The 24,149-nt window shown below is 40.7% G+C and overlaps 1 protein-coding gene across 2 annotated transcripts in view; it reads left to right on the top strand.

Moving 5' to 3' along the window:
• Positions 1-22,602, top strand: part of PIK3R4 (phosphoinositide-3-kinase regulatory subunit 4) — an 81,638-nt gene extending 59,036 nt beyond the window's left edge. For both annotated transcript variants that reach the window (XM_082624751.1, XM_082624752.1), the window contains 7 exons: positions 12,455-12,619; positions 15,377-15,588; positions 17,217-17,348; positions 20,211-20,311; positions 20,934-21,022; positions 21,324-21,432; positions 22,288-22,602. In XM_082624751.1, the coding sequence (XP_082480877.1) occupies positions 12,455-12,619; positions 15,377-15,588; positions 17,217-17,348; positions 20,211-20,311; positions 20,934-21,022; positions 21,324-21,432; positions 22,288-22,458 (979 nt within the window). In that variant the 3' untranslated portion in view covers positions 22,459-22,602. The remainder of the gene's footprint in view (positions 1-12,454; positions 12,620-15,376; positions 15,589-17,216; positions 17,349-20,210; positions 20,312-20,933; positions 21,023-21,323; positions 21,433-22,287) is intronic.
• The last annotated feature ends 1,547 nt before the right edge of the window (positions 22,603-24,149 follow it).

Genomic DNA, 24,149 nt, shown 5'->3' with positions numbered 1-24,149 from the left:
AAGACATTCCAAGTTGAATAGAAATAGGGAATTTATTGTTAGCAGATTTTCCCTAAAAGAAATACTAAAAAGAGGCTGTTGTGCTGAAAGGAAAGGACATGAGACTAACTTGAACCACATGAAGAAATAAAGAGCATGGGGTAAGGGTAAAGGCAGATACATGAGTGAATATAAGACAGTACAAATTATTTTTTTCTGTAACTCTTTTTACCTGCTGTCTGATTTGAGAGAAGACTATATAAAGAAATAATTATAAAACTGTGTTGATGGGCTTATAATATATAAAGGTGTAATTTGTATTACATTAATAGTACAGACAAGGGAGGAGAGAACAGATATATTGGAGCAAAGTTGGTATTAATCTGATTGTTTTTAGACATTAATTGTATTTCCCAGGGAAACCACTAAAAGAAACACTTAAAAACATTTAGTAAAACACAAAAACACATAGTAAAAGAAACTAGGGAATTAAAATGGTGTACTAGAAAATATCTTTTTAACACAAAAGAAGGCAGCAATGGTGGAATAGAAGAGCAACAACAACCAAAAAAAAATCATCCCCATGTAAGACACAGAGAAAACAAATAGCAAAATGTCACACATATGTCCTACCTTATTGGTAATTCCATTAAATGTAGTCAAAAAGCAGAGTTGGCAGAAAGTATGACAAAATATGATATGACTATGTGTTGTCCAAAGAGACAACACTTTAGATTCAAAGACACAGTGTGAGAGTGAAAGGACTGAAGAAAAAGATACTTCATGCAGACAGTTCCTAAAAGAGAGCTGGAGCGGCTATGCTAATATCAGACAGAATAAATTTTAACACAAAAATTGATACTAGAGACAGACAAGGACATTTTATAATGACAAAAGCGTCAGCGCATCAGGGAAACATAGCAATTACAAACAAATGCCACCAACAGCAGAGCCCCCGAATGGAGAAAAAACTGACAGAATTGAAGGGGAAAATAGACAATTCAACAGTAATAGTTGGAGACTTCAGTACTCTGCTTTCATTATAGATGGATCAACAAGGCAGTAGAAGACTTGAACAACACTGCAGACCCACCAGCTCTAACATACAACTATAGAACACTGCACCCAAGTACAGCAGAATACACATTCTTCTCAGGGGCACATGGAACACTTCCAGGTTAAATCATATCTAGGACAGAAAACAAGCTTCAATAAATTTAAAGGCACTGAGCCATATCAACATATATGTTCTTTAACCACAGTGGAATGAAACTAGGTATCAGTAACAGAAAGCAGTTTGGAAAATTCACAGGTATGTGGAGATTAAGCAACATATGGCAAAATAAGCAGTGGTTCAAAGGGAAACTAGAGAATATTTTGAGATGATTGAAAATGAAAACACAGCATACCAAAACTTAGGGATGCAGTTAAAGGAGTGTTCAAAGAGAAATTTATATCTGTACACATCTGTATTTAAAGAGAAGAAAGATCATAAATCAGTAACTTAGCCTTAACTTTAAAAATCTAGGAAAAAAAGAGCAAAGTAAACCCAAAGCAAGTAGAAGGAAGGAAATCGTAAAGACTAAAGAGGAAACAAATGTAATAGAGAATAGAAAATAAAGGTGAAAAACCAACAAAAGCAAAAGTCACTTCTTTGGGAAGATCAAAATTGGCAAAGCTTTTCTACAATAACCAATTAAAAAAAGGAGAGAACTCAAATTATTAAAATTAGGAATGGAAGAGGGGATGTTACTGTTGAGTACACTACTGTGGAGTACTGAGGAATACTACGAACAGCTGTATACCAACAAATTAAATGACCTAGGTGAAATGGGCAGATTAGATTCCTAGAGAGATACAGCCTGTCCAGAGTGAATCAAGAACAAATAGAAAATCTGGATAGACCTAAAACAAAAGATTAAATTAGTAAGTAAAAGAAAAACTTCCCACAAAGAAAAACCCAGACTGAGATGGCTTCATGGTGAATTCTACCAAATGCTTCATGAATTAACACCCATCCTTCAAAAACTTTTACAAAAAATAGATGAGGGAACATTTCCTAACTCATTCTATAAGGCCAGTGTTACCCTGATACCACAACCAGACAAATATATCACAAGAAAACAGCAGACCAAGACCCATAGTTAATATGGGCATTAAAATCCTCAGCAAAATACTAGTGAACTGAATTCAACATAATAAAGGATTATATACCATGACCAAGTGCAGTTTATCCCAAGAAGGCAAACCTTTTTCAACATATGAAAATCAATCAATGAATATATCATATTAATAGAGTAAAGGATGAAGACCACATATGATCTCAAAAGACTCTCAGAAAACATTTGATAAAATCTAACACCCTTTTATGATTAAAAACAATTCAACAAACTAGTTATAGATGAGTACTGATAAGGACATCTATGAAAAGCCCACTAACATCATACTTGATGGTGAAAGACTGAAAGCTTTCCCCTAAGGTGAGCCAGATAAGAATGTCCACTCTCACTGCTTTCATTCAGCACTGTACTGGAGGTTCTCGGTGGGACAGTTAAATAAGGAAAAGAAATATAAGGCATGCAGATTGGAAAGGAAGAAGTAAAACTATTAGCTGACAGTATGATCCTGTATATAGACTGTCTTAAGCAATAAAAAGAAAAAATGGAGGGACCTTCAAGATGGCAGAGAGGAGTAAGACGTGGAGATCACCTTCCTCCCCACAAATAAGTCAAAGATACATCTACATGTGGAACAACTCCTACAGAACACCTACTGAACGCTGACAGAAGACCTCAGGCTTCCCAAAAGGCAAGAAAATCCCCATGTACCTGCATAGGGCAAAAGAAAAAAGAAAAAACAGGACAAAAGAATAGGGTCCGGACCTGCACCACTGGGAGGGAGCTGTGAAGGAGGAAAAGTTGCTACACACTAGGAAGCCCCTTCACTGGTGGAGATGGGGGCTGGGCGGGGGTGGGGAAGCTTCGTAACTGTGGAGGAGAGTGCAGCAATAGGGGTGCAGACGTCAAAGCGGAGAGATTCCGCACAGAGGATTGGTGCCGACCAGCGCTCACCAGCCTGAGAGGCTTGTTTGCTCACCTGCTGGGGCGGGTGGGGCTGGGAGCTGAGGCTCTGGCTTTGGAGGTCAGATACCAGGGAGAGGACTGGGGTTGGCTGCGTGAAGACAGCCTAAAGGGGGCTAGTGTGCCACAGCTAGCCAGGAGGGAGTCCGGGGAAAAGTCTAGACCTGCCTAAGAGGTAAGAGACCATTGTTCCGGGGTGCAGGAGGAGAGGGGATTCCTTCCCTGTCTGCCCACAGAAGGCAGAGAGCACCGCTTAAATGAGCTCCAGAGATGGGCATGAGCCACAGCTATCAGCTGGGACCCCAGAGACAGGCATGAAATGCTAACGCTGCTGCTGCAGCCACCAGGAATCCTGTGTGCAAGCACAGGTCGCTATCCACACCCTCTGGGGAGTCTGTGCAGCATGCCACTGCCAGGGTCCCGTGATCCAGGGACAACTTCCCCAGGAGAACACATGGTGTGCCTCAGGCTATTGCAACGTCATGCTGGTCTCTGTTGCCACAGGCTCGCCCCGCATTCCAATTATAACCACTGTACCCCTCCCTCCCCCTGGCCTGAATGAGCAAGTGTTCCCTAATCAGCCACTGCTTTAATCCCCTTCTCTCTGAGTGGGAACACATGCCTGAGGGCGACCTACACAGAGAGGTGGGGAAGAAACCAAAGCTGAACCCCAGGAGTTGTGCAAACAAATAAGAGAAAGGGAAATTTCTCTGTGCAGCCTCAGGAGCAGTGGATTAAATGACCACAATCAACTTGATATACCCTGCATCTGTGGAATACCTGAATAGACAACAAATCATCCCAAAGTTGGTGGACTTTGTGAGCAACTGTAGACTTGGGGTTTGCTGTCTGTGAGTGATTTGTTTCTGATCCTTATGTTTATCGTAGTTTAGTCTTTAGCGCTTGTTATCATAGGTGGATTTGTTTATTGTTTTGGTTGCTCTATTTTTTGTATTTTAAAAAATATTTTAATTTTAATAATTTTTTTATTTATTACTTTTTAATTCTTTTTCTTTTTTTTTTTCTCCCTTTTCTTCTAAGCCATGTGGCTGACAGGGTTTTGGTGCTACAGCCTGGTGTCAGACCTTAGCCTCTGAGGTGGGAGAGCTGATTTCAGGACATTAGACCACCACACACCTCCCAGCCCCATGTAATATCAATTGGCGAGAGCTCTCCCAGAAATCTCCATCTCAATGCTAAGACCCAGCTCCACCCAGTGGCCAGTAAGCTCCAGTGCTGGATGCCCCATGTCAAACAACTAGTAAGACAGGAACACAACTCCACCCATTAGCAGAGAGGCTGCCTAAAATCATACTAAGTTCACAGACACCCCAAAACGCACCACTGGATGTAGCCCTGCCCACCAGAAAGACAAGATTCAGCCCTATCCACCAGAACACAGGCACCAGTCCCCTCCACCAGGAGGCCTACACAAGCCACTGAACCAACCTCACCCACTGGGGGCAGACACCAAAAACAATGGGAACTAGAAACCTGCAGCCTGCGGAAAGGTAACCGCAAACACAGTAAGTAAGACAAAATGAGAAGACAGACAAATATGCAGTAGGTGAAGGAGCAAGGTAAAAACCCACCAGACCAAACAAATGAAAACGAAATAGGCAGTCTACCTGAAAAATAATTCAGAGTAATGATAGTAAAGATGATCCAAAATCTTGGAAATAGAATGGAGAAAATACAAGAAATGTTTAACAAGGACCTAGAAGAACTAAAGAGCAAACAAACAATGATGAGCAACACAATACATGAAATTTAAAATTCTCTACAAGGACTCAGTAGCAGAATAACTGAGGCAGAAGAACGCATTAGTGACCTAGAAGATAAAAGAGTGGAAATAACTACTGAAAAGCAGAATAAAGAAAAAAGAATGAAAAGAATTGAGGACAGTCTCAGAGACCTCTGGGACAACATTAAATACACCAACATTCAAATACTAGGGGTCCCAGAAGAAGAAGAGAAAAAGAAAGAAACAAAATATTTGAAGAGATTATAGTTGCAAACTTCCCTAACATGGGAAAGAAAATAGTCAAGTCCAGGAAGAACAGAGAGTCCCATACTTCCCCTTGGATAAATCCAAGGAGAAACATGCCAAGACATATTAATCAAACTATCAAAAATTCAATACAAAGAAAAATATTAAAAGCAGTAAGGGAAAAGCAACAAATAACGTACAAGGGGGAATCCCCATAAAGTTAATAGCTGATCTGTCAGTCAAAACTCTGCAAGCCAGAAGGGAGTGTCAGGACATATTTAAAATGATGAAATGGAAAAACCTACAACCAAGATTATCCAGCAAGGATCTCATTCAGATTCGTTGGAGAAATTAAAAGCTTTACAGACAAGCAAACGTTAAGAGAATACAGCACCACCAAACCAGCTTTACAGCAAATGCTAAAGGAAGTTCTCTAGGCAGGAAACACAAGAGAAGGAAAAGACCTACAAATAGAAACCCAGAACAATTATGAAAATGGTAATAGGAACATACATATTGATAATTACCTTAAATATAAATGGATTAAATGCTCCAACCAAAAGACAGGGTGGCTGAATGGATACAAAAACATGACCCATATATATGCTGTCTGCAAGAGACCCACTTCAGAACTATGAACACATACAGACTGAAAGTGAGGGGATGGGAAGAGACATTCCATGCAAATGGAAATCAAAAGAAAGCTGGAGTAGCAATTCTCATATCAGACAAAACAGACTTTAAAATAAAGACTACTACAAAAGACAAGGACACTACATGATGATCAAGGGATCAATCCAAGAAGAATATATAACAATTGTAAATATTTATGCACCCAACAGAGGAGCACCTCAATACATAAGGCAAATGCTAACAGCCGTAAAAGGGGAAATAAACAGTAATACAATCATAGTAGTGGACTTTAACACCCCACTTTCACCAATGGACAGATCATCCAAAATGAAAATAAATAAGGAAACACAAGCTTTAAATGATACATTAAACAAGGTGGACTTCGTTGATATTTTTAGGACATTCCATCGAAAAACAACAGAATACACTTTCTTCTCAAGTGCTCATGGAACATTTTCCAGGATAGATCATATCTTGGGTCACAAATCAACCCTTGGTAAATTTAAGAAAATTGAAATCATATCAAGTATTGCACAATGCAATGAGACTAGATATCGGTTACAGGAAAATATCTGTAAAAAATACAAACACATGGAGGCTAAAAAATACACTACTAAATAACCAAGAGATCACTGAAGAACTCAAAGAGGAAATCAAAAAACAACTAGAAACAAATGACAATGAAAACACAACCACCCAAAACCTATGGGTTGCAGCAAAAGCAGTTCTAAGAGAGACGTTTATAGCAATACAATCCTACCTCAGGAAACAAGAAACATCTCAAATAAACAACCTAACCTTACATCTAGAGAAACTAGAGAAAGAAGAACACAAAAACCCCAAAGTTAGCAGAAGGAAAGAAATCATAAAGATCAGTTCAGAAATAAATGAAAAAGAAATGAAGGAAACAGCAAAGATCAGTAAAACTAAACGCTGGTTCTTTGAGAAGATAAACCAAATTGATATACCATTAGCCAGACTCATCAAGAAAAAAAGGGAGAGGACTCAAATCAACAGAATTTGAAACGAAAAAGGAGAAGTAACAACTGACACTGCAGAAATACAAAGGGGCATGAGAGATTACTATAAGCAACTATATGCCAATAAAATGGATAACCTGGAATAAATGGACAAATTCTTAAAAAAGCACAACCTTCCTAGACTGAACCAGGAAGAAATAGAAAATATCAACAGACCAATCTCAAGCACTGAAATTGAAACTGTGATTAAAAATCTTCCAACAAACAAAAGCCCAGGACCAGATGACTTCACAGGCGAATTCTATCAAACATTTAGAGAAGAGCTAACACCTGTCCTCCTCAAACTCTTCCAAAATATAGCAGAGGGAGGAGCACTCCCAAACTCATTCTAGGAGGCCACCATCACCCTGATACCAAAACCAGACCAAGATTCCAGAAAGAAAGAAAACTATAGGCCGATATCACTGATGAACACAGGCGCAAAAATCCTCAACAAAATACTAGCAAACAGAATCCAACAGCACGTTAAAAGGATCATACACCATGATCAAGTGGGGTTTATCATCCCAGGAATATAAGGATTCTTCAGTATATGAAAATCAATCAATGTGATAAACCATATTAACAAATTGAACGAGCAAAACTATATGATAATCTCAGTAGGTGAAGAAAAAGCTTTTGACAAAATTCAACACCCATTTATGATAAAAAAACTCTCCAGAAAGTAGGTATAAAGGGAACGTGCCTCAACATAATAAAGGCCGTATATTACAAACCCACAGCCAACATTGTTCTCAATGGTGAAAAACTGAAACCATTTCCTCTAAGATCAAGAACAAGACAAGGTTGCCCACTCTCACCACTATTATTCAACATAGTTTTGGAAGTTTTAGCCACAACAATCAGAGAAGAAAAAGAAATAAAAGGAATCCAAATTGGAATAGAAGAAGTAAAACTGTCACTGTTTGCAGATGACATGATACTATACATAGAGAATCCTAAAGATGCCACCAGAAAACTACTATAGCTAATCAATGAATTTGGTAAAGTAGCAGAATACAAAGTTAAAGCACAGAAATCTCTTGCATTCCTATACACTAATGATGAAAAATCTGAAAGAGAAATTAAGGAAACACTCCCATTTACCATTGCAACAAAAAGAATAAAATACCTGGGAATAAACCTACCTACGGAGACAAAAGACCTGTATGCAGAAAACTATAAGACACTGATGAAAGAAATTAAAGATGATACAAACAGATGGAGAGATATACCATGTTCTTGGATTGGAAGAATCAACATTGTGAAAATGACTCTACTACCCAAAGCAATCTACACATTCAATGCAGTCCCTATCAAAGTACCAATGGCATTTTTTACAGAATTAGAACAAAAAATTTCACAAGTTGTATGGAAACACAAAAGACCCCTAATAGTCAAAGCAATCTTGAGAAAGAAAAACGGAGCTGGAGGAATCAGGCTCCCTGACTTCAGACTATAGTACAAAGCTAAAGTAATCAAGGCAATATGGTACTGGCACAAAAATAGATATATAGATCAATGGAAGAGGATAGAAAGCCCAGAGATAAACCCATGCACTTGGTCACCTTATCTTTGATAAAGGAGGTAAGAATGTACAATGGAGAAAAGACAGCCTCTTCAATAAGTTGTGCTGGGAAAACTGGACAGCTACATGTAAAAGAATGAAGTTAGAACACTCCCTAACATCGTATAGAAAAATAAACTCAAAAAAGATTAAAGATCTAAATGTAAGTCCAGACACTATCAAACTCTTAGAGGAAAACATAGGCAGAACACCCTATGACATAAATCACAGCAAGATCATTTCTGACCCACCTCCTAGAGAAATGGAAATAAAAACAAAAATAAACAAATGGGGCCTAATGAAAGTTAAAAGCTTTTGCACAGGAAAGGAAACCATAAACAAGACCAAAAGACAGCCCTCAGAATGGGAGAAGATATTTGAAAATGAAGCAACTGACAAAGGATTAATCTCCAAAATGTATAAGCAGCTCATGCAGCTCAATAGCAAAAAAACAAAAAACCCAATCCAACAATGGGCAGAAGACCTAAATAAACATTTCTCCAAAGAAGATATATGGACTGCCAACAAACACATGAAAGAATGCTCAACATCATTAATCATTAGAGAAATGCAAATCAAAACTACAATGAGATATCACTTCACTGAAACCAGTCAGAATGGCCATCATCAAAAAAATCTGCAAACAATAAATGCTGGAGAGAGTGTGGAGAAAAGGGAACCCTCTTGCAATGTTGGTGGGAATGTAAATTGATATAGCCACTATGGAGAACAGTATGGAGGTTTCTTAAAAAACTAAAAGTAGAACTACCATATGACCCAGCAATGCCTCTACTGGGCATATACCCTGAGAAAACCATAATCCAAAGCACAGTGTTCGTTCCAGCACTATTTACAATAGCCAGGACATGGAAGCAACCTAAGTGTCCATCGACGGATGGATAAAGAAGATGTGGCACATATATACAGCGGAATATTACTCAGCCATAAAAAGAAATGAAATTGTGGTATTTGTAGTGAGGTGAATGGACCTAGAGTCTGTCATACAGAGTGAAGTAAGTCAGAAAGAAAAACAAATACCGTATGCTAACATATATGTGAAATCTAAAAAAAAAAATGGTTCTGAAGAACCTAGGGTCATGACAGGAATGAAGATGCAGATGTGGAGAATAGTCTTGAGGACATGGGGAGGGTGAAGGGTAAGCTGGGACGAAGTGAGAGAGTAGCATTGACATATATACAGTACCAAATGTAAAATAGATAGCTAGTGGGAAGCAGCTGCATAGTACAGGGAAATGAGCTCCGTGCTTTGTGACCACCTACTGGGGTGGAATACGGAGGGTGGGAGGGAGACGCAAGAGGGAGAGGATATGGGGACATATGTATACATATAGCTGATTCACTTTGTTATACAGCAGAAACTAACACAACATTGTAAAGCAATTACACTCCAATAAATATGTTAAAAAAAAGAAAAACCTGTTTGAACTACCATGAATTCCATAAAGTTGCAGGATAGCAGATTATGTTGTATTTATGTGTACAAAACTCAGTTGGATTTCTGTTTGCTAACAGTGAACAATCCAAAGATGAAATAAAGGAAACAAGTCCATTTACTCTAGCATCAGAAAGAATAAAGTACTGAGGAACCAATTTAACAAAATAGCGCAAGACTTGAATAGTGAAAGCTGCAAAACATCATTGAAAGAAGTGATATAAAAAAAAGAAATTATAGAAGACCTAAATAAGTGGAAAGACATCCCAGTTGGTCTTCAGATTCTATGAAATCCGTATGAAATTTCCAGCTGCCTCGTTCTGCAGAAATTGACATTCTGATCCTACAATTCATAAAGAAATGCAAAGGACTTAAATAGCCAAAACAGTCTGAAAATTTAGGAAAGAACCAAGTTTGAGGACTCACACTTCCAGATTTGTTATGAAGCTACAGCAGTCAGGACACTATTACTGGCATAAGGATAAATATATTAATCAGTGGGCTAGAACTGACATGCAGAAGTGCATTTATGGTCACTGTTTTGTGAGAAGGGTGCCAGGACAGTTGAATGGGGGATAGAATAACCTGAAAAGATGGTGCAGGGATTACCGGGCAGCCACATGCAAAAGAATGAGTTTGCGGAGAATTTTTCAAAATGGATCATAGACCTAAATGTAAGAGCTAAACTATAAAACTGAAGAAAACATAAGCATGTAGTTCTTCATGACCTTGGATTAGGCAAGAGTTTCTGAAATATACCATCAAAAAGCACAAGTGACAAAAAATAGATGTGACTTCATCAAAATTATAAACATTTGTGCTTCAAAGGACACTGTCAAGAAAGCAAAAGGAAAACCCACAGAATGAGATAAGTATTTTAAAATCATATGTTTAAGTACCCTGAGTGTATAAAGAACTCTTAATAATAAAAAAAAACAACTCAATTAAAAAGCAGAGAATTCAGACAGTGTCGGTCCTTCATACCTGTGGGTTCTGTAGATTCAGTCAGCCATGGATAGAATATTTTCTCTAGATATGGAACCCTTGGATACAGAGGGCTGACTGTAAGGGACTGGAGCATTCACTGATTTTGGAATCCACTGGGGGTCCTAGAACCACTCCCCCAAGAATATGAAGGGGTAATTGTAGATTTCTCTCCAAATAGGACCAATATGTATACAAAAAAGATATTCCACATCATTAGGGAAATGTAAGTCAAAACCACAGCGAGTTATCACGTCACACCCGCTAGAATGCTATAATCAAAAAGACAATTAACAATGCTGGAGAGGATGTGGAGAAATTGGTACCTTTGTACATTGCTGGTAGGAATGTAAAATGATGGAGCAACTTTGGAAAAAAGTTGGCAGTTTCTCAAATGCTAAACATAGATTTACCTTATGACCCTGCAGTTTCATTCCTAGGTGTAAACCCAAGAGAGTTGAAAACATTTGTTCACATGAAAATCTATAAACGAGTGTTCATAGTAGCATTATTCATAAAAGCCAAAATGTGGAAACCAGAATGTCTATCAGCTATTGAGCAGATAAACAAATGTGGTGTATCCATACACTGGAATATTATTTAGCCACAAAAAAGGATGAAATACTGATGAATGCTACACCAGTCACTGAATTATGCACTTTAAAATGTTATACTTTATGGTATACAAATAGTATTTCAGCAAAGCTGCTATTAACAAAAAGTGAACTAGAAAGGCATGATTAATTAAAAAAATATAAAATATGATTCCATATTAATTTGAAAAGCAAATATGAATATATTGTAATATGAATAGGAAACTTTGGAAGGATATATAAGAAAATGTTAATAGTGTTCCTCTCTGGGTGGTAGAATTATGGTTTTACTTTTCTGTATTCTCTTCTGTATTTCAATAATTTTTGTATATTTAATATGTTAATTTGTATAATAAAAATAAATTACAAAAGATAGAGATGAATAAATTTGGTGATTAGGGGCTTGTGACCTTTTAGGGGAATGGCCCCTTAGAAGGCTGAGTATGCAGCCCTTGCGGAGGGCAGTGAAGGAGGGACTTTGTGGTGATGGAGGCAGGCACCTTGTGTAGGTCATGGTCAGTAAGTTTGGCAGTGAACTTAGAAGGAGGATAGGCAGCTTGAGAGGTCAACGTGTGTGAGAGAGACTGAACATTAAAATAATATTGTGCGTTAATGTTTTATGACTTATATATTATTTACACTATGTCCCAGTTGCATAAATTGGGCAGTCTTTGTTTTGTAAATGAGTAAACTGAGATGCAGAACAGGTTAATGGCTTGACCTAGATCATATGGGTCGTCAGAGTGGAACTCAGCCCTTTGATTCCAAAGCCAGTGCCTTTCCTGCTGTGCCAGGCTGCATCTGAGGGATTATAGAATAACTGCAGGGGTAAGAGTAGGGCTTAGGAATTGCAGAGAGGAAGGAGAACTGGGTCAGGGCCACAAGTATGAGAGTTCCAGCTGGAAACGAGGATGGACAGTCTTTCTGTGATTGGAGAGAAGTGTGTGAAGATGGCCATTAAAAAATATCAGAAGAGAAGGTGATTTTGTACCAGTGCTTTTGAGGGGGATTATTGTTTTTGTTATGAGGTCAAGGAGTGAAACAGATCTCAGAGTAGTACTTTTTGTTTGTTAATAGTCATGTGGCTATTTGATATCAACAATAATAATACTCTTGAGGCTTTTCAGAAACGCAGTCTTACTTTTCTTTTGTGCAGGTCTATTCTTACGTATAGCCGAATTGGGGGACGTGTCAAGACACTCACATTCTGCCAGGGTTCCCACTACTTAGCCATAGCGTCTGATAATGGTGCTGTCCAGCTTCTTGGAATTGAGGCCTCTAAGCTGCCCAAGTCTCCTAAAATTCATCCTCTACAAAACAGGTATCTGTCCAACTTTTGTGTTTTTTAAACTGCATTTAGTATGATAATTTAACCCTCCCTCTCTAATACAGTTTGGATCAACTGAGGACCTTTGAGAATTTACTTCTTTTTTTAAGCACATGAAATAAATAAAATTGTGTTTCCAACTCAAATCTATCACACATAGTTTCAGGAAACTATGTCTGCCTATTACTTTCTGCCAATTTGCCAGAAGGTCAGAAGGGCAGCTTTGAACTTGTGGCCCATCCCAGTCTGGAATCTGTCTGAATGACCTAATTATCAGTTACATCTTCTGTCTCAACTGGCTGGCTGATTTGAAAATATGAGTGTTCTTCATTAAAGAAAATTCAAGTATTGTCAGCATTTTGTTACTTGGCATTAAAACCTCTGAAAGTGATGGGAACACAGAGCAGAGGTTTTAGTCAGATGATTTGCTTATCATTTTAAAAACAAGGTCCTGACTGGTTTTATCTGAGAATTTCCTCCATTTCTTATAAATTGTGGTTGCCTGTAGATTAAACACATGCAAGGTAAGATATTTAAGATCAGGCAGAATAATTTTTCAACTGACTAGTATGTGCTGCACAATGAAACTTCCAGAAACGAATAAGATGTGTTGTACTCTCTAAGAAACCACAGTCTAGTGGGAGAGACGGACCAATGAACAGATGATTTCAGTGCAGTGTGACAGTGTGCCCTGTGACAAGGATGGGGGGCCAGCTTGCAGGTGGATAAGGAAGAAGGCCTGGAGAGGGTGACACCAGATGTAGCCAAAGCAGAGTAGTTGAGTAGGGTGGGGCAGATAAGTCAGACCTATATGCTATTCTGGAAAACATCAAGTTATAGGGAGGAAAACAGATCCATGGTTACCACAGCTTGGGGATAGGGGTAGGGGGTGACTACAAAGGGGCTGCACAAGATACATTTTGGGGTGTGGAGTTGTACTCTATGGTTCTGTGGTAGGAGATACATGAAATGTATTTGTCATAATGCATAGAACTGTATACCACAAAATGAATTTTACTGTATACAAGATTAAAAAAAACCACCAAAGCAACCAGGATATTGAGGGAGAGGTAGAGTGCAGCCTATGGCAGTCAGTCTAACTGTTGTACAGATGAATCACATAGTCACGTGGAAGAGTAAGGGGAATAAAGGAGGCAGGTGAACAACTTGGGAGAACTGCAGGCTAATGACAAAAGGAGCTGAGCTCAAACGTTGTATTTTAGTTGGTTTTCACAGGGGTATGGTTTAATAATTCCAAAATGACTTTATTTGTACACTAGGGTTGAATAAATAAGTAAATGTACTATAGATAATGAGAGCCAGGTTTCTCACTGGAGGAAGGAAATTACAAACAAGGAAAGGGGGCTGGCTAGAATGAAGCCTGGTGCTGGATAGATATCGGTATGGACTCGATATCAGTATGACATATGACATACATCTTTGTGTATGTGTATACACACATGTATATACACACACACGTACATGTAGACACACACAAATAGATACAGAAATAGAGATGGGTCTGTGTGCATGAGGGTAGTATACAGAATATATTTCCTAGCTCTGGCCGTTGTGAGGTACTAGACACAGGGGCACCCCCATAGCGATGAGCACTTAGCTCACAGACCTGGGTTTTAAATGCCACTCTCTGATAAAAGGGACCAGGACTCCTTGAAAAACTGGTTGATTCCAGAGCCTGGGCAGGGAAAACACAAGATGCATCTGGAGCATCCTGTGATGCCAGAAGGTTAGGAAGTGGTCAGTAAGAGCACATTGCAAGGGCGTTTGAGCCAGCCTGACAGAATGTCCCATGGCCAGACTTGGAGCAAGCTGAGCAACAGGAGGCAACGACTGTGTTCGGTCATAACTCAGAGGATAAAATAAACGTCCACAAGTCCATACTGACAGAGACGAGTTGACAGAGAAGTGGCAGCTTTTCCGTACAGAAGAATTCTAATAAGCGTAGAAGGACCAAGGGAAATAGAACACCACAGGCATGATTTGTCCACAGGTCCTAAAATTAGTGGACAAAAGTTTACACAGAAACAGGTTTTTGCATAGTCTGAAAAGCATTTCCCCTAAGTATAGAGTAGTTATAAATGGAAAAGTAAAAAATAATAAGTTTACAGTGGAGGGTCCTGCCAGGCGCCACCTTAGCCGCATGATCCAGGTGGACATCACCGGCATCACGTGCTGATGTCAGGTGCTCCCGTCTGTGCACTGAGATGGGCGCGTCACACATGTGGGCTCCCTCCCAGTAAGGTACCAACTCTTGTTTGTGAGAACACATGACATGACATTCAGAAATGTCAAGGTCGTGAAAGGACATACTGAGGCGCTGTCGTAGGTGGAGGAGACGCAGGAAATGCGGCAGCTAGATGCCGGGAGGTGTCTTGGTCTGGAGCGGTTAGGTCACCAGTGGGAAAACTGGTGAAATCCAACCATGTTTCGTACCTTATGGGTACTGTACCAAGGTCAATTTCTTAGTTTTGATAAATGGTCTATGTTTATGTAAAGTGTTAGCATGAGGGGAAGGTGAGCGAAGGATATACGGAAGTCTGTGTACTATTTTTGCAACTCTTCTGTAGTTCTAAAATAATTTTTTAAAAATGGTCAGCTATCATTGTCTAATGGGTCACAGAGTTTTTATTTCTTGACCATGGTTAGAATATAGATTCATCTTCAGTGGAGAAGGGTACTGTGTTTTTACTGACTGGAAAAGTCTTTGCCTTTTGATGTGTGTCTCCTTAGAGTCCTAGACCAGAAGGAGGACGGCTGTGTGGTGGACATGCATCACTTCAACTCTGGGGCGCAGTCTGTGCTGGCCTACGCCACTGTGAACGGCGCTCTGGTGGGCTGGGACCTCAGGTCTTCCAGCAATGCCTGGACGCTGAGGCACGATCTTAAGTCAGGCCTCATCACTTCCTTTGCTGTGGACATCCACCAGTGCTGGCTCTGCATAGGTGAGCTGCCTTTCAAGTCCTTGACTGGGTCTGGATGCTACTGTCTGGAGTGGCCTTCTTAGGAAAGCTCTTTCCTTTTTCTTCATTGGTAATTTTCCCCCGTGTCCTTTTTTCTCCCCATAATTATTATGTTATAATCACTTGCATTTTATTTTTTTCATTAAAAAACAGATTTGAAAGAATGAAATCAATATTCCAACACATAAAACAGTTTCCTCTTTTTCTTCATTCTTAAATGAGCCTCTTTATAATCATTATAGTGATCAGATTTGCTGGCATTTTCTTATTCTGCCAGGGAAGCATCAGGCTTAGTTTATGGATGAAAGCATTTGAATTTGGGCACACTCGGTTTTAAATTCCATTAACCACTGGCAAGCTGCTTATTAACTCTTTTGGGTCTTAGTATCCTCATCTTCAAATGGGGCTCATCCTTTCAAGGGCTGCTTTGAGGAGTCAGTGAGGTAAAAGCATCCAGCACAGGAGAAGAGCTAAACAGTGGTTTCTTGTCTTGTGATTCCTCCCCACCCGCCTTTCCTCAAATGCTGAAGATGTACCCTGTGCTCTTGCTGCTTTCTTCTGTTTTAGTTTCACCTTTTTCTCTCCTAGGGCTTTGAACCTGCCCCTTTAGAAGGTACTAGAGTTTATTCATTCCCACTTGGCACTCTTTTTCAGAAGAATTATAATGTGCTGCACTTGAATATTGGTTTCTAGATTCCCTAACTTGCATTTGTGACATTAAGTATCTTTATTTTTATATAGTTTATATGAAGTGCGTTATTTTTTTGCCTTTTGTGTGACTAAACTGTACTGGTTTAGGAATATGTAATGCCAGGCCTAGAAGAGTAGCTATTACACATGTAGCAAATTAGCAAATGGCACTGGTGGCTCTCAGGGGGGCAGCCAGTACTGCTGTGGCTATTTGAGCCATTGTCCTGGAGAGGGGCAGGGTGACAGAGGGACCCGCTGCCCCTTTTGTCTTTTCCCACCCCCATCTCTCCACTGGAACTGGAGACCAATCTTGGTGTTGGGGGGGGCATTATTCTTTGGGATGGGGGGCCTTCTCTCTATGGGGTTTAAGGTGCCATGGGCAGATATACATGCATTCACCCCAGTTTCTACTGTGATTGGACACCCGTGCCTGTCTCCAGAATGTTTTGGAGAAAAGGGCACATGGAAATGATTGAAACTGATGATAGCTGCAAAGCTGCTACCACTTTGGGATTGGTAAAGTGATCGCTGAATGCCAGTAAACCACCTCTGGTTATTTAAGGCAGCCTGAACATTTTGAGTTATCAGATTCACTTTATGTCTTCTCTTGTCCTTCTGGGTTTTTTGTGGGCACTTTTGGCAGTTAGTAAGTGTCAGTAATTAATGAATCACTCGTTTTCACTTCACATCTGTTAGGCCGTTTTGTAGTAGCATCGTGCCAGTGCTTTGTATCTTAGGCGTAAGGCACTGTTTGACACTGGGGTTGGGGAGGGCAGCTTAGTGAAAACAAAGCCTTGTCTCCAAGTGGCTAAGCCAGGTTGAACGCGCATCCGTACAAAGCTCGCAAATTACCACTTGATGACTGTAGCCTGCTGTGCTTTGCCATGGGTGGTCACCTTCTGGACTTCTCCTCCCCTCAGGGACAAGCAGTGGCACCATGGCGTGTTGGGACATGCGGTTCCAGCTGCCCATTTCCAGTCACTGCCACCCTTCCAGGGCCCGCATCCGGCGCCTCTCCATGCACCCGCTGTACCAGTCCTGGGTGATCGCAGGTAAGAGGGAGGGCTGGCTCTCGGGGTTGGGGGCCTTTCTTGGAAAGTGCAGAACCCCCTGCTGCTTAGACTCATGTTCTTAGAGTTTTATTTTACATATGAGCCAAATGCTTGCTTTGGTTCAGTTCTGATTATGGAAGAAGTTCCCACCACTGATATCTCATTGTCATTTCTTATTTATCATGTTTCAGAATGATCTCATCAATCACACTACCACCTTCCATTCCTGTCTACCACCATTTCCTTTCCATTTATTTTCTTTCTCCTGTGTCCCCTATTTTTGCTAAAGTTGTCACCGTCTTCCTGGAAATCTTAAGTTAGAAGCCTTGAGTCATCCTTCTCAGCTGCCATTTCTGTTGAGTTTCTTGCAAGCTTCCCTCCCTTTCTCTTGTTGGCATTCAAATTTTCTTGTATGGATTCTCTGGCAAGACACTTGGGCAAGTCTTTGAAACTCATTTTCCTCAACGGTAAAATGTGGTTAAAAATACTTAGCTAGCAGAGGTTGTAAGAATTTCAGAAAACACATGTAACGCACATAGCCTGGCATGCAAGGAGTGCTTGATAAGTGGTAGCTCTCGTTACTCTTATGTTCCCTTGCTGGTCCCCGTGCCTCTGGGCTCTTCCTGGTCCCTTCTCATCCACACAGTGCACCTCATGCGCTGCTGCTGTCAAGGTCATCGTGCTGCCAGGTTCAATGGCCATGACTCAGTCTGCGTCTTACGGATTTGTCACTTGGTTGCTTGATCACTTCCCCTGTCTGAAACACTTTCCTCACCTGACTTTGAGGACATCACTCTCTTGGTTCTTCTGTTGATTGATTTGCTGGTTCTTCCTCCTCTTCCTACTTCTAAGCTGTAGCCAGCCTCAGGGCTCAGTCTTGGTCTGAACCTCTTCTCCTTCTGCACTGGCTCCCTGTGTGAGCACATCCAGTCCCCCGCAAAATAGTACCAAATTTATTCAGATTTTTATATGTGCCTGTGTAAAGTCTTCCCTAAGATGTCTGATAGCCGACTGAAACCTGACCTGTCCTGTCCACGCTGAACACTTGGCTCCTCTCCACCAGCTGCCCGCCCCGTACCACCTCCTTGAGGACCAGCCTGCTCTCCCTGCAGTGTTGTCCCAGGGAGTGGCAGCATTCAGGCTCAAAGCTCAGGAGGAAGCCTGGCGTCATCCTTTGTTCTTCTTTCTCTCTCATCCCACTTCCAGTCCATCAGCCAGTTGTACATGTTCTGTCTTAAAATATGTCCAGAATTGAGCACCTTTTACTATTTCCATCACTGTCCCCCTAGTCCAAACAGCCATAATCTCTTGTCCCTATTAGTGCAACATCCTTGTAACTCCCTGCTTTTATTCTTACCAAAGACTGTTCTTTCTTCTGCTCAGTACCTTCCAGTGGCTCTCAAGTAACAGCCAAACTCCTCACCATGGCACAGAGACTTTATGGGATCTGTCCTTGCTATCTCACTGACGCTCTTGATCAGTCAGGGTTCCAACAGGAAGCACATGGCATACCCAAGGTAGGATAATTTGAGGAGGACTTATTGTCAGAGGAACTATTTACAAAGGTGTGGGTGTGAGACACAGTAAAGCACAGTGCAATAAAATAGGGCTCCAGCCACAGGGGCTTCCTGGCCTTTTCCTTGAACTAAGCACATTCCTGCTTTGGGGCCTCTGCATTTTTGGGGGGTTGTTGTCACCACTAGGATGTAAGTTCTGTGAAAAAGTGTTTTTTTTTTTTGCATTATTTGCCTTCTTTTCCTCAGTGCCTAGGACAGTGACTGGTTCATAGTAAACATTGTTGGTTCAATAAATATTAATGAAGGAGTGAAGCCTGGGGTATTATCACTCTCTTGCTCAAAATTACTTTCGAGAAAGCCTCTCTCAGGCCTGCAGCTTCCATTCCCTAGAATCTTCCTTCCACTCTTCCTGTCAGATGTGCTCCAGTCAGACCACAGTACCCAGACATGGGCGTGTGTGCTTTACTCCTTCCATCCTTTCTGCCTGAAGTGATCCATGTGCCACCTGTGTCTCCAGCCTCACTTGCTCTTTCCGTCCCAGTGATGACACCTCCACGAGGTGGCCTTGATTCTCACCCACTGGATGTGACCTTTGCCTTCCTGAGTGCAGGTGGAACTCTGCATTCTCTCTTTTTGTGCTCATTGTCTTATACTTTATATTTTTTTCTTTCCTTCTAGACTGTAGGTTTCTTTTTCTTTAAAATAAATTTATTTATTTTATTTATTTATTTTTGGCTGTGTTGGGTCTTCGTTGCTGCGCGCGGGCTCTCTCTAGTTGTGGCGAGCGGGGGCTACTCTTCGTTGTGGTGCATGGGCTTCTCATTGCAGTGGCTTCTCTTGTTGCAGAGCATGGGCTCTAGGCACACGGGCTTCAGTAGTTGTGGCACGTGGGCTCAGTAGTTGTGGTTTGTGGGCTCTAGAGCACAGGCTCAGTAGTTGTGGCACGTAAGCTTAGTTGCTCTGTGGCATATGGGATCTTCCCGGACCGGGGCTCGAACCTGTGTCTCCCGCATTGGCAGGCGGATTCTTAACCACTACGCCACCAGGGAAGTCCTAGACTGTAGGTTTCTTGAGGGCAGAGTCTGTTTATGCTTTGCCTTTGAACCCTACACTTCTCTCCACTTGGCTGGACACCAATAAATATTGACTAGTAGGCTATAAAAAACATTTCTTTTTTGCACTCCAGTGTGGTGGCAGGGTCACAGTATTATTTAAAAGTATTCGTGAGTGTTTCTTGCAGGATGGGAAAAAATGGAAATGGCTGTAGGCTGACTACCTCTACCAAGACATGAATCCCTAAGAGCGGAGACCTTGTCTGAGTAACGTTCTGGCCTGTTTCCCTCAGCTGTCCAGGGCAACAATGAAGTATCCATGTGGGACATGGAGACGGGCGACAGAAGGTTCACGCTCTGGGCCAGTGGTGCACCACCACTGTCTGAGTTACAGGTTTGCTCCAGTTTTTATTATAAAGGCCAACATAATCTCCCACAGCCCAAGCACTTTCAGGCATTTTGCCAAACATGATATTTGTTGGGCTTTTGGGTTATGTTTTAAATTTGGGTTTTTACTAAGTATTAGGTGGTCATTGCTACCGTGGGCTTTCCAGTTCCCGCTTACTGGTGTCTGCTTCTGTGGGTGTTTTGTTTGCCAGCTCCATAAGGTTTGTGATGTCTCTTTGGAACCCCAGTAAAATATGGGTTCATTAGGAAAAGCACAGATTAAAGCTTAGATCATTAAAAAAATGGAACATGACCGCTCATACACACTTTTTTAAGGGTGCTTTGTTGGGGCAGAAGGTAGGAAAGATTTTTTTCTCCTTTAGTTGGGGTCCTTCTCATCCCAAATAGAGAATTTTGGGAAGCTGAACAGCCTTTGCTTCTTTATTCAGGATGATATAGAGCAAACGCATTTTAAATTCCCAAAGAAAGAAGATCTAAGACATACATGATCTGTCTCTGGTCTCTTCAGTTAACCACAGACAGCTGACTTGTCTCTAGAAACGGCTACATCCTGTATGGGCTACACTGGTGTCTGTTATTTGACTCTTTATTTCTTTATTTCCTTTAAGCCTTCTCCTCACAGTGTCCACGGTCTCTACTGTAGTCCTGCAGATGGGAACCCCATCCTGCTAACAGCTGGCTCAGACATGAAAATAAGGTACAGTAAAGACACTTGATATCCAGTGCTTGAAAGGAGAAAGGTAGCAAAATGTGGATGGATACTGCGGTTACCACTAGGTGTTGCTTATTATAGATACCAGCAGCAGTGTGATGTTTAACGTCATCTGCTTCTTCAGGGACAGCTGTTAATACTTCATTTGTAACTAATTTTAGGCTCTTCTAGAAGATTGTCTTTTCCTAATGCAGAAGAGAACAAGCTAGCACTGATGAGTGTCAGCCAGTAATCATTAGTCCCTCCCCTCCTTCGAGATTATCACCAATTGTTTCCTTTACCCCAGGTTTTGGGACCTGGCTTACCCAGAGAGGTCCTATGTCATTGCAGGAAGCACTAGTTCTTCATCTGTGTCCTACTACAGGAAAATCATTGAAGGCACCGAAGTCGTCCAGGTATAAGCAGTCTTTCTTTCTTTCAACATTTGTAGGAACAAAAACGGCTTTCATAAATATCATGTTGATTCAAATAAATGGCTTGGCCAAGAGTGGCACTATTTCTTTGAATTTAAAATTATGTTTTATTTTCTCTTGACTTTTCTGTATTTTTAAAATTAACCTTTATTAAAGTAGAATGAACATAGAAAGTGCATGTGTAAGTACACTGCTCAAAATAAGCACTTCAAACACTTGCCAAGTCCTTAAAACAACTTTATAAGGAAGTGCCTTTATTATTTTCCTTCTGCAAATGAGAAAGTTAAGCACAGCGAAATTGAACATGTCTAAGGTCACCCAGCTAGTACAGCAGCGCTGGGACTCACACCTGGCTGGTGGGGCTCAAGAGCTTGTGTTCTTGAGTCAGGCAGAGGCTGCAGAGGAGATGACGTACTTGCCAGTGCTGGGCCGGGTATGTGCTCAGTAAATGAGGGGCTTCCTTTGTCACAAGTAACAGTGAGCTTCAGAAGGGCTGGAGTGTCTGACGGGTGTTTACATCCACATCCCGGTTGTCTCTGCCTCTCTGTTCTTTCCCTTTGTTCTTTGATGTTGACAGGGGTAATATGCACAGATTATTGGCCTATTTGTAAGTTTTCCGTATTTGTAAGTGGCAACTTGTGGAGTCCAGTGACCAGAAACCTAGAACATCACTTTGAACTCTCTCTGCTCAGTGTCTTTGTGAAAGTGTGACTCCTTCACGGGAGGGCTAGCCTAAACAAGAACAGTATTCCTCAGAAGCAGGAGGACAGACAGGCAGTAGAATGTGCTACAGCCTTTAACTTCTGGCTTTCTCCTTGACTTTTAACCACGAAACAGGAAATTCAGAATAAGCAGAAAGTGGGACCGAGTGATGATGCCCCTCGGAAGGGCCCAGAATCTCTGCCTGTAGGTCACCACGACATCATCACGGATGTCGCCACGTTCCAGACGACACAGGGCTTCATCGTGACTGCTTCTAGAGATGGGATTGTTAAGGTTTGGAAATGAAAACTGGGTGATTTGTATAATTTGTAAAAATATATAAATATACTATAACTCAAGAGAAAAAGTATTTTTAGAGAACAGAGTGAACACAGATTCATTTGCTTAATTTTCAGAATCATGTCTGTTTCATGATTAAACAAATCCCATGCAAGGTGGTTAAGGAAGTTGCTGGCATACTTGTGTATATCTCAGCTGGAATTAGCCAGACAATAGTATCTGGGACTTTCTTATTGTATATATCACAGAGGTGAGGAATTTAAAATGCTAAGACTTAGGTGATCTCAGTTTACTTTGTATTAAAAAAGATGACTGAAAGTTGGTTGTAAGCTATTATAATGTAAACACATTTTTTGCTATTAAAAATGCTATTCAAACCAGCAAATAAACTGTATTCAAGTATCTTAAGGGGTTTTTGTTTGTTTTTGTTGGTGTTTTTAACAGTAAACATTAGCAGAAGAATAACCTCTCCAGCAGCACGTGTTCTGAAGACATGGACCCGGTGTTGCAGGGACTCAGTGAAAGAACTAGGCCTTGTGTCCAGGTCTCTGGATTCTCAGTATCATGCTTCCTTCTCTAGCCCATCTATCTTTCTTCCAGTTTTAGAGCTGGCCTTATTAGATGTTTAACCCTGTAGACTTGATCTCCTGTGTGTCAGCTCCAGAGTAGTGTGTCTCTTCTTGGTCATCATTACTGTTTTTTATAGGCTCTACTATAAATTCTGAAACTTGGCCCATCAGCTTGCTTTTATCCAGTGTATATTATTTATTAAATGTGTGAAAAGAGAAAAATAAAAAGATTAAGCTGTTAAAAACATGCCCCAAATTTATATTTTTAAGAGACCAAAATTTGGTCTTTCCCACTAAAATAAACCCTTCAAAATTATTGATTATTGTTCACACAGGAGCTTCTCCATCCACATTTAATTGTCATCCACTTGCAGAAGGGTTTATGGTGTTCAAAATATTTTAGTTTGAAATTAGCTACAGGAGTCTGTAAAACCAAGAAGTTGAACAGATAATCTGAGTCTAGGGAAAATACTCCAAAAATTTAATTTGTATAATTATATAACTTAGTATGGGACATAACAGTTGCAGTGCATAGGATTCAACACACTTAATGTTTAGACAAGTAAACAATAAAACGATCAGAAAACCCCACCATTCAGAGAGGTCCAGGTCAGGAGTGATGGACTCTGATGGGCCGGGGAGCTCAGTGGATCCATAGAATATGCAAATTTGACATTGGCGTTGTCATGTTGTAGTGCCTCTGTTTCCTTTAATGTGTGCTAAGACCATATTTATAGAGGTTCTAGCTACTAGATCAGATTTAGAGTCTGCAGAGGTTGGAGGAAGTTTTTTGAGACATAAACTTGTTCTGAAAATGGGCCCCAAGCCTGGAGCCATTAGATAAGCCACAGACTGATAAACTTGGGGAATGCTGAGGGAAGAGATGGAGTATGCTGATGGAGCTGTAATCCTTTTCCCCGCTACCTTCCTACCACTCATTCTCCCCACTTAAAAATCTGCCCCCCACCCAGCTTTATAAAGGTCATTTGGTTGAATTGTTACTGAGTATTACAATCTGATGCCACATTGAGTTTGCATTTCTTTTTGACTTCCAGGGGTTTTCTTTAACACGTTTGATTCATAGTTCAGTGTGGAGATAATAGAAGAAATTGTCCTTTATAGTCAGTT

This window comes from Mesoplodon mirus (assembly GCF_964341445.2).
Source record: "Mesoplodon mirus genome assembly, chromosome: 6".
Classification (NCBI taxonomy): domain Eukaryota; kingdom Metazoa; phylum Chordata; class Mammalia; order Artiodactyla; family Ziphiidae; genus Mesoplodon; species Mesoplodon mirus.
The sequence above is the reverse complement of the archived record's forward strand: the minus strand, read 5'-3'. Positions and strand labels throughout refer to the sequence as shown.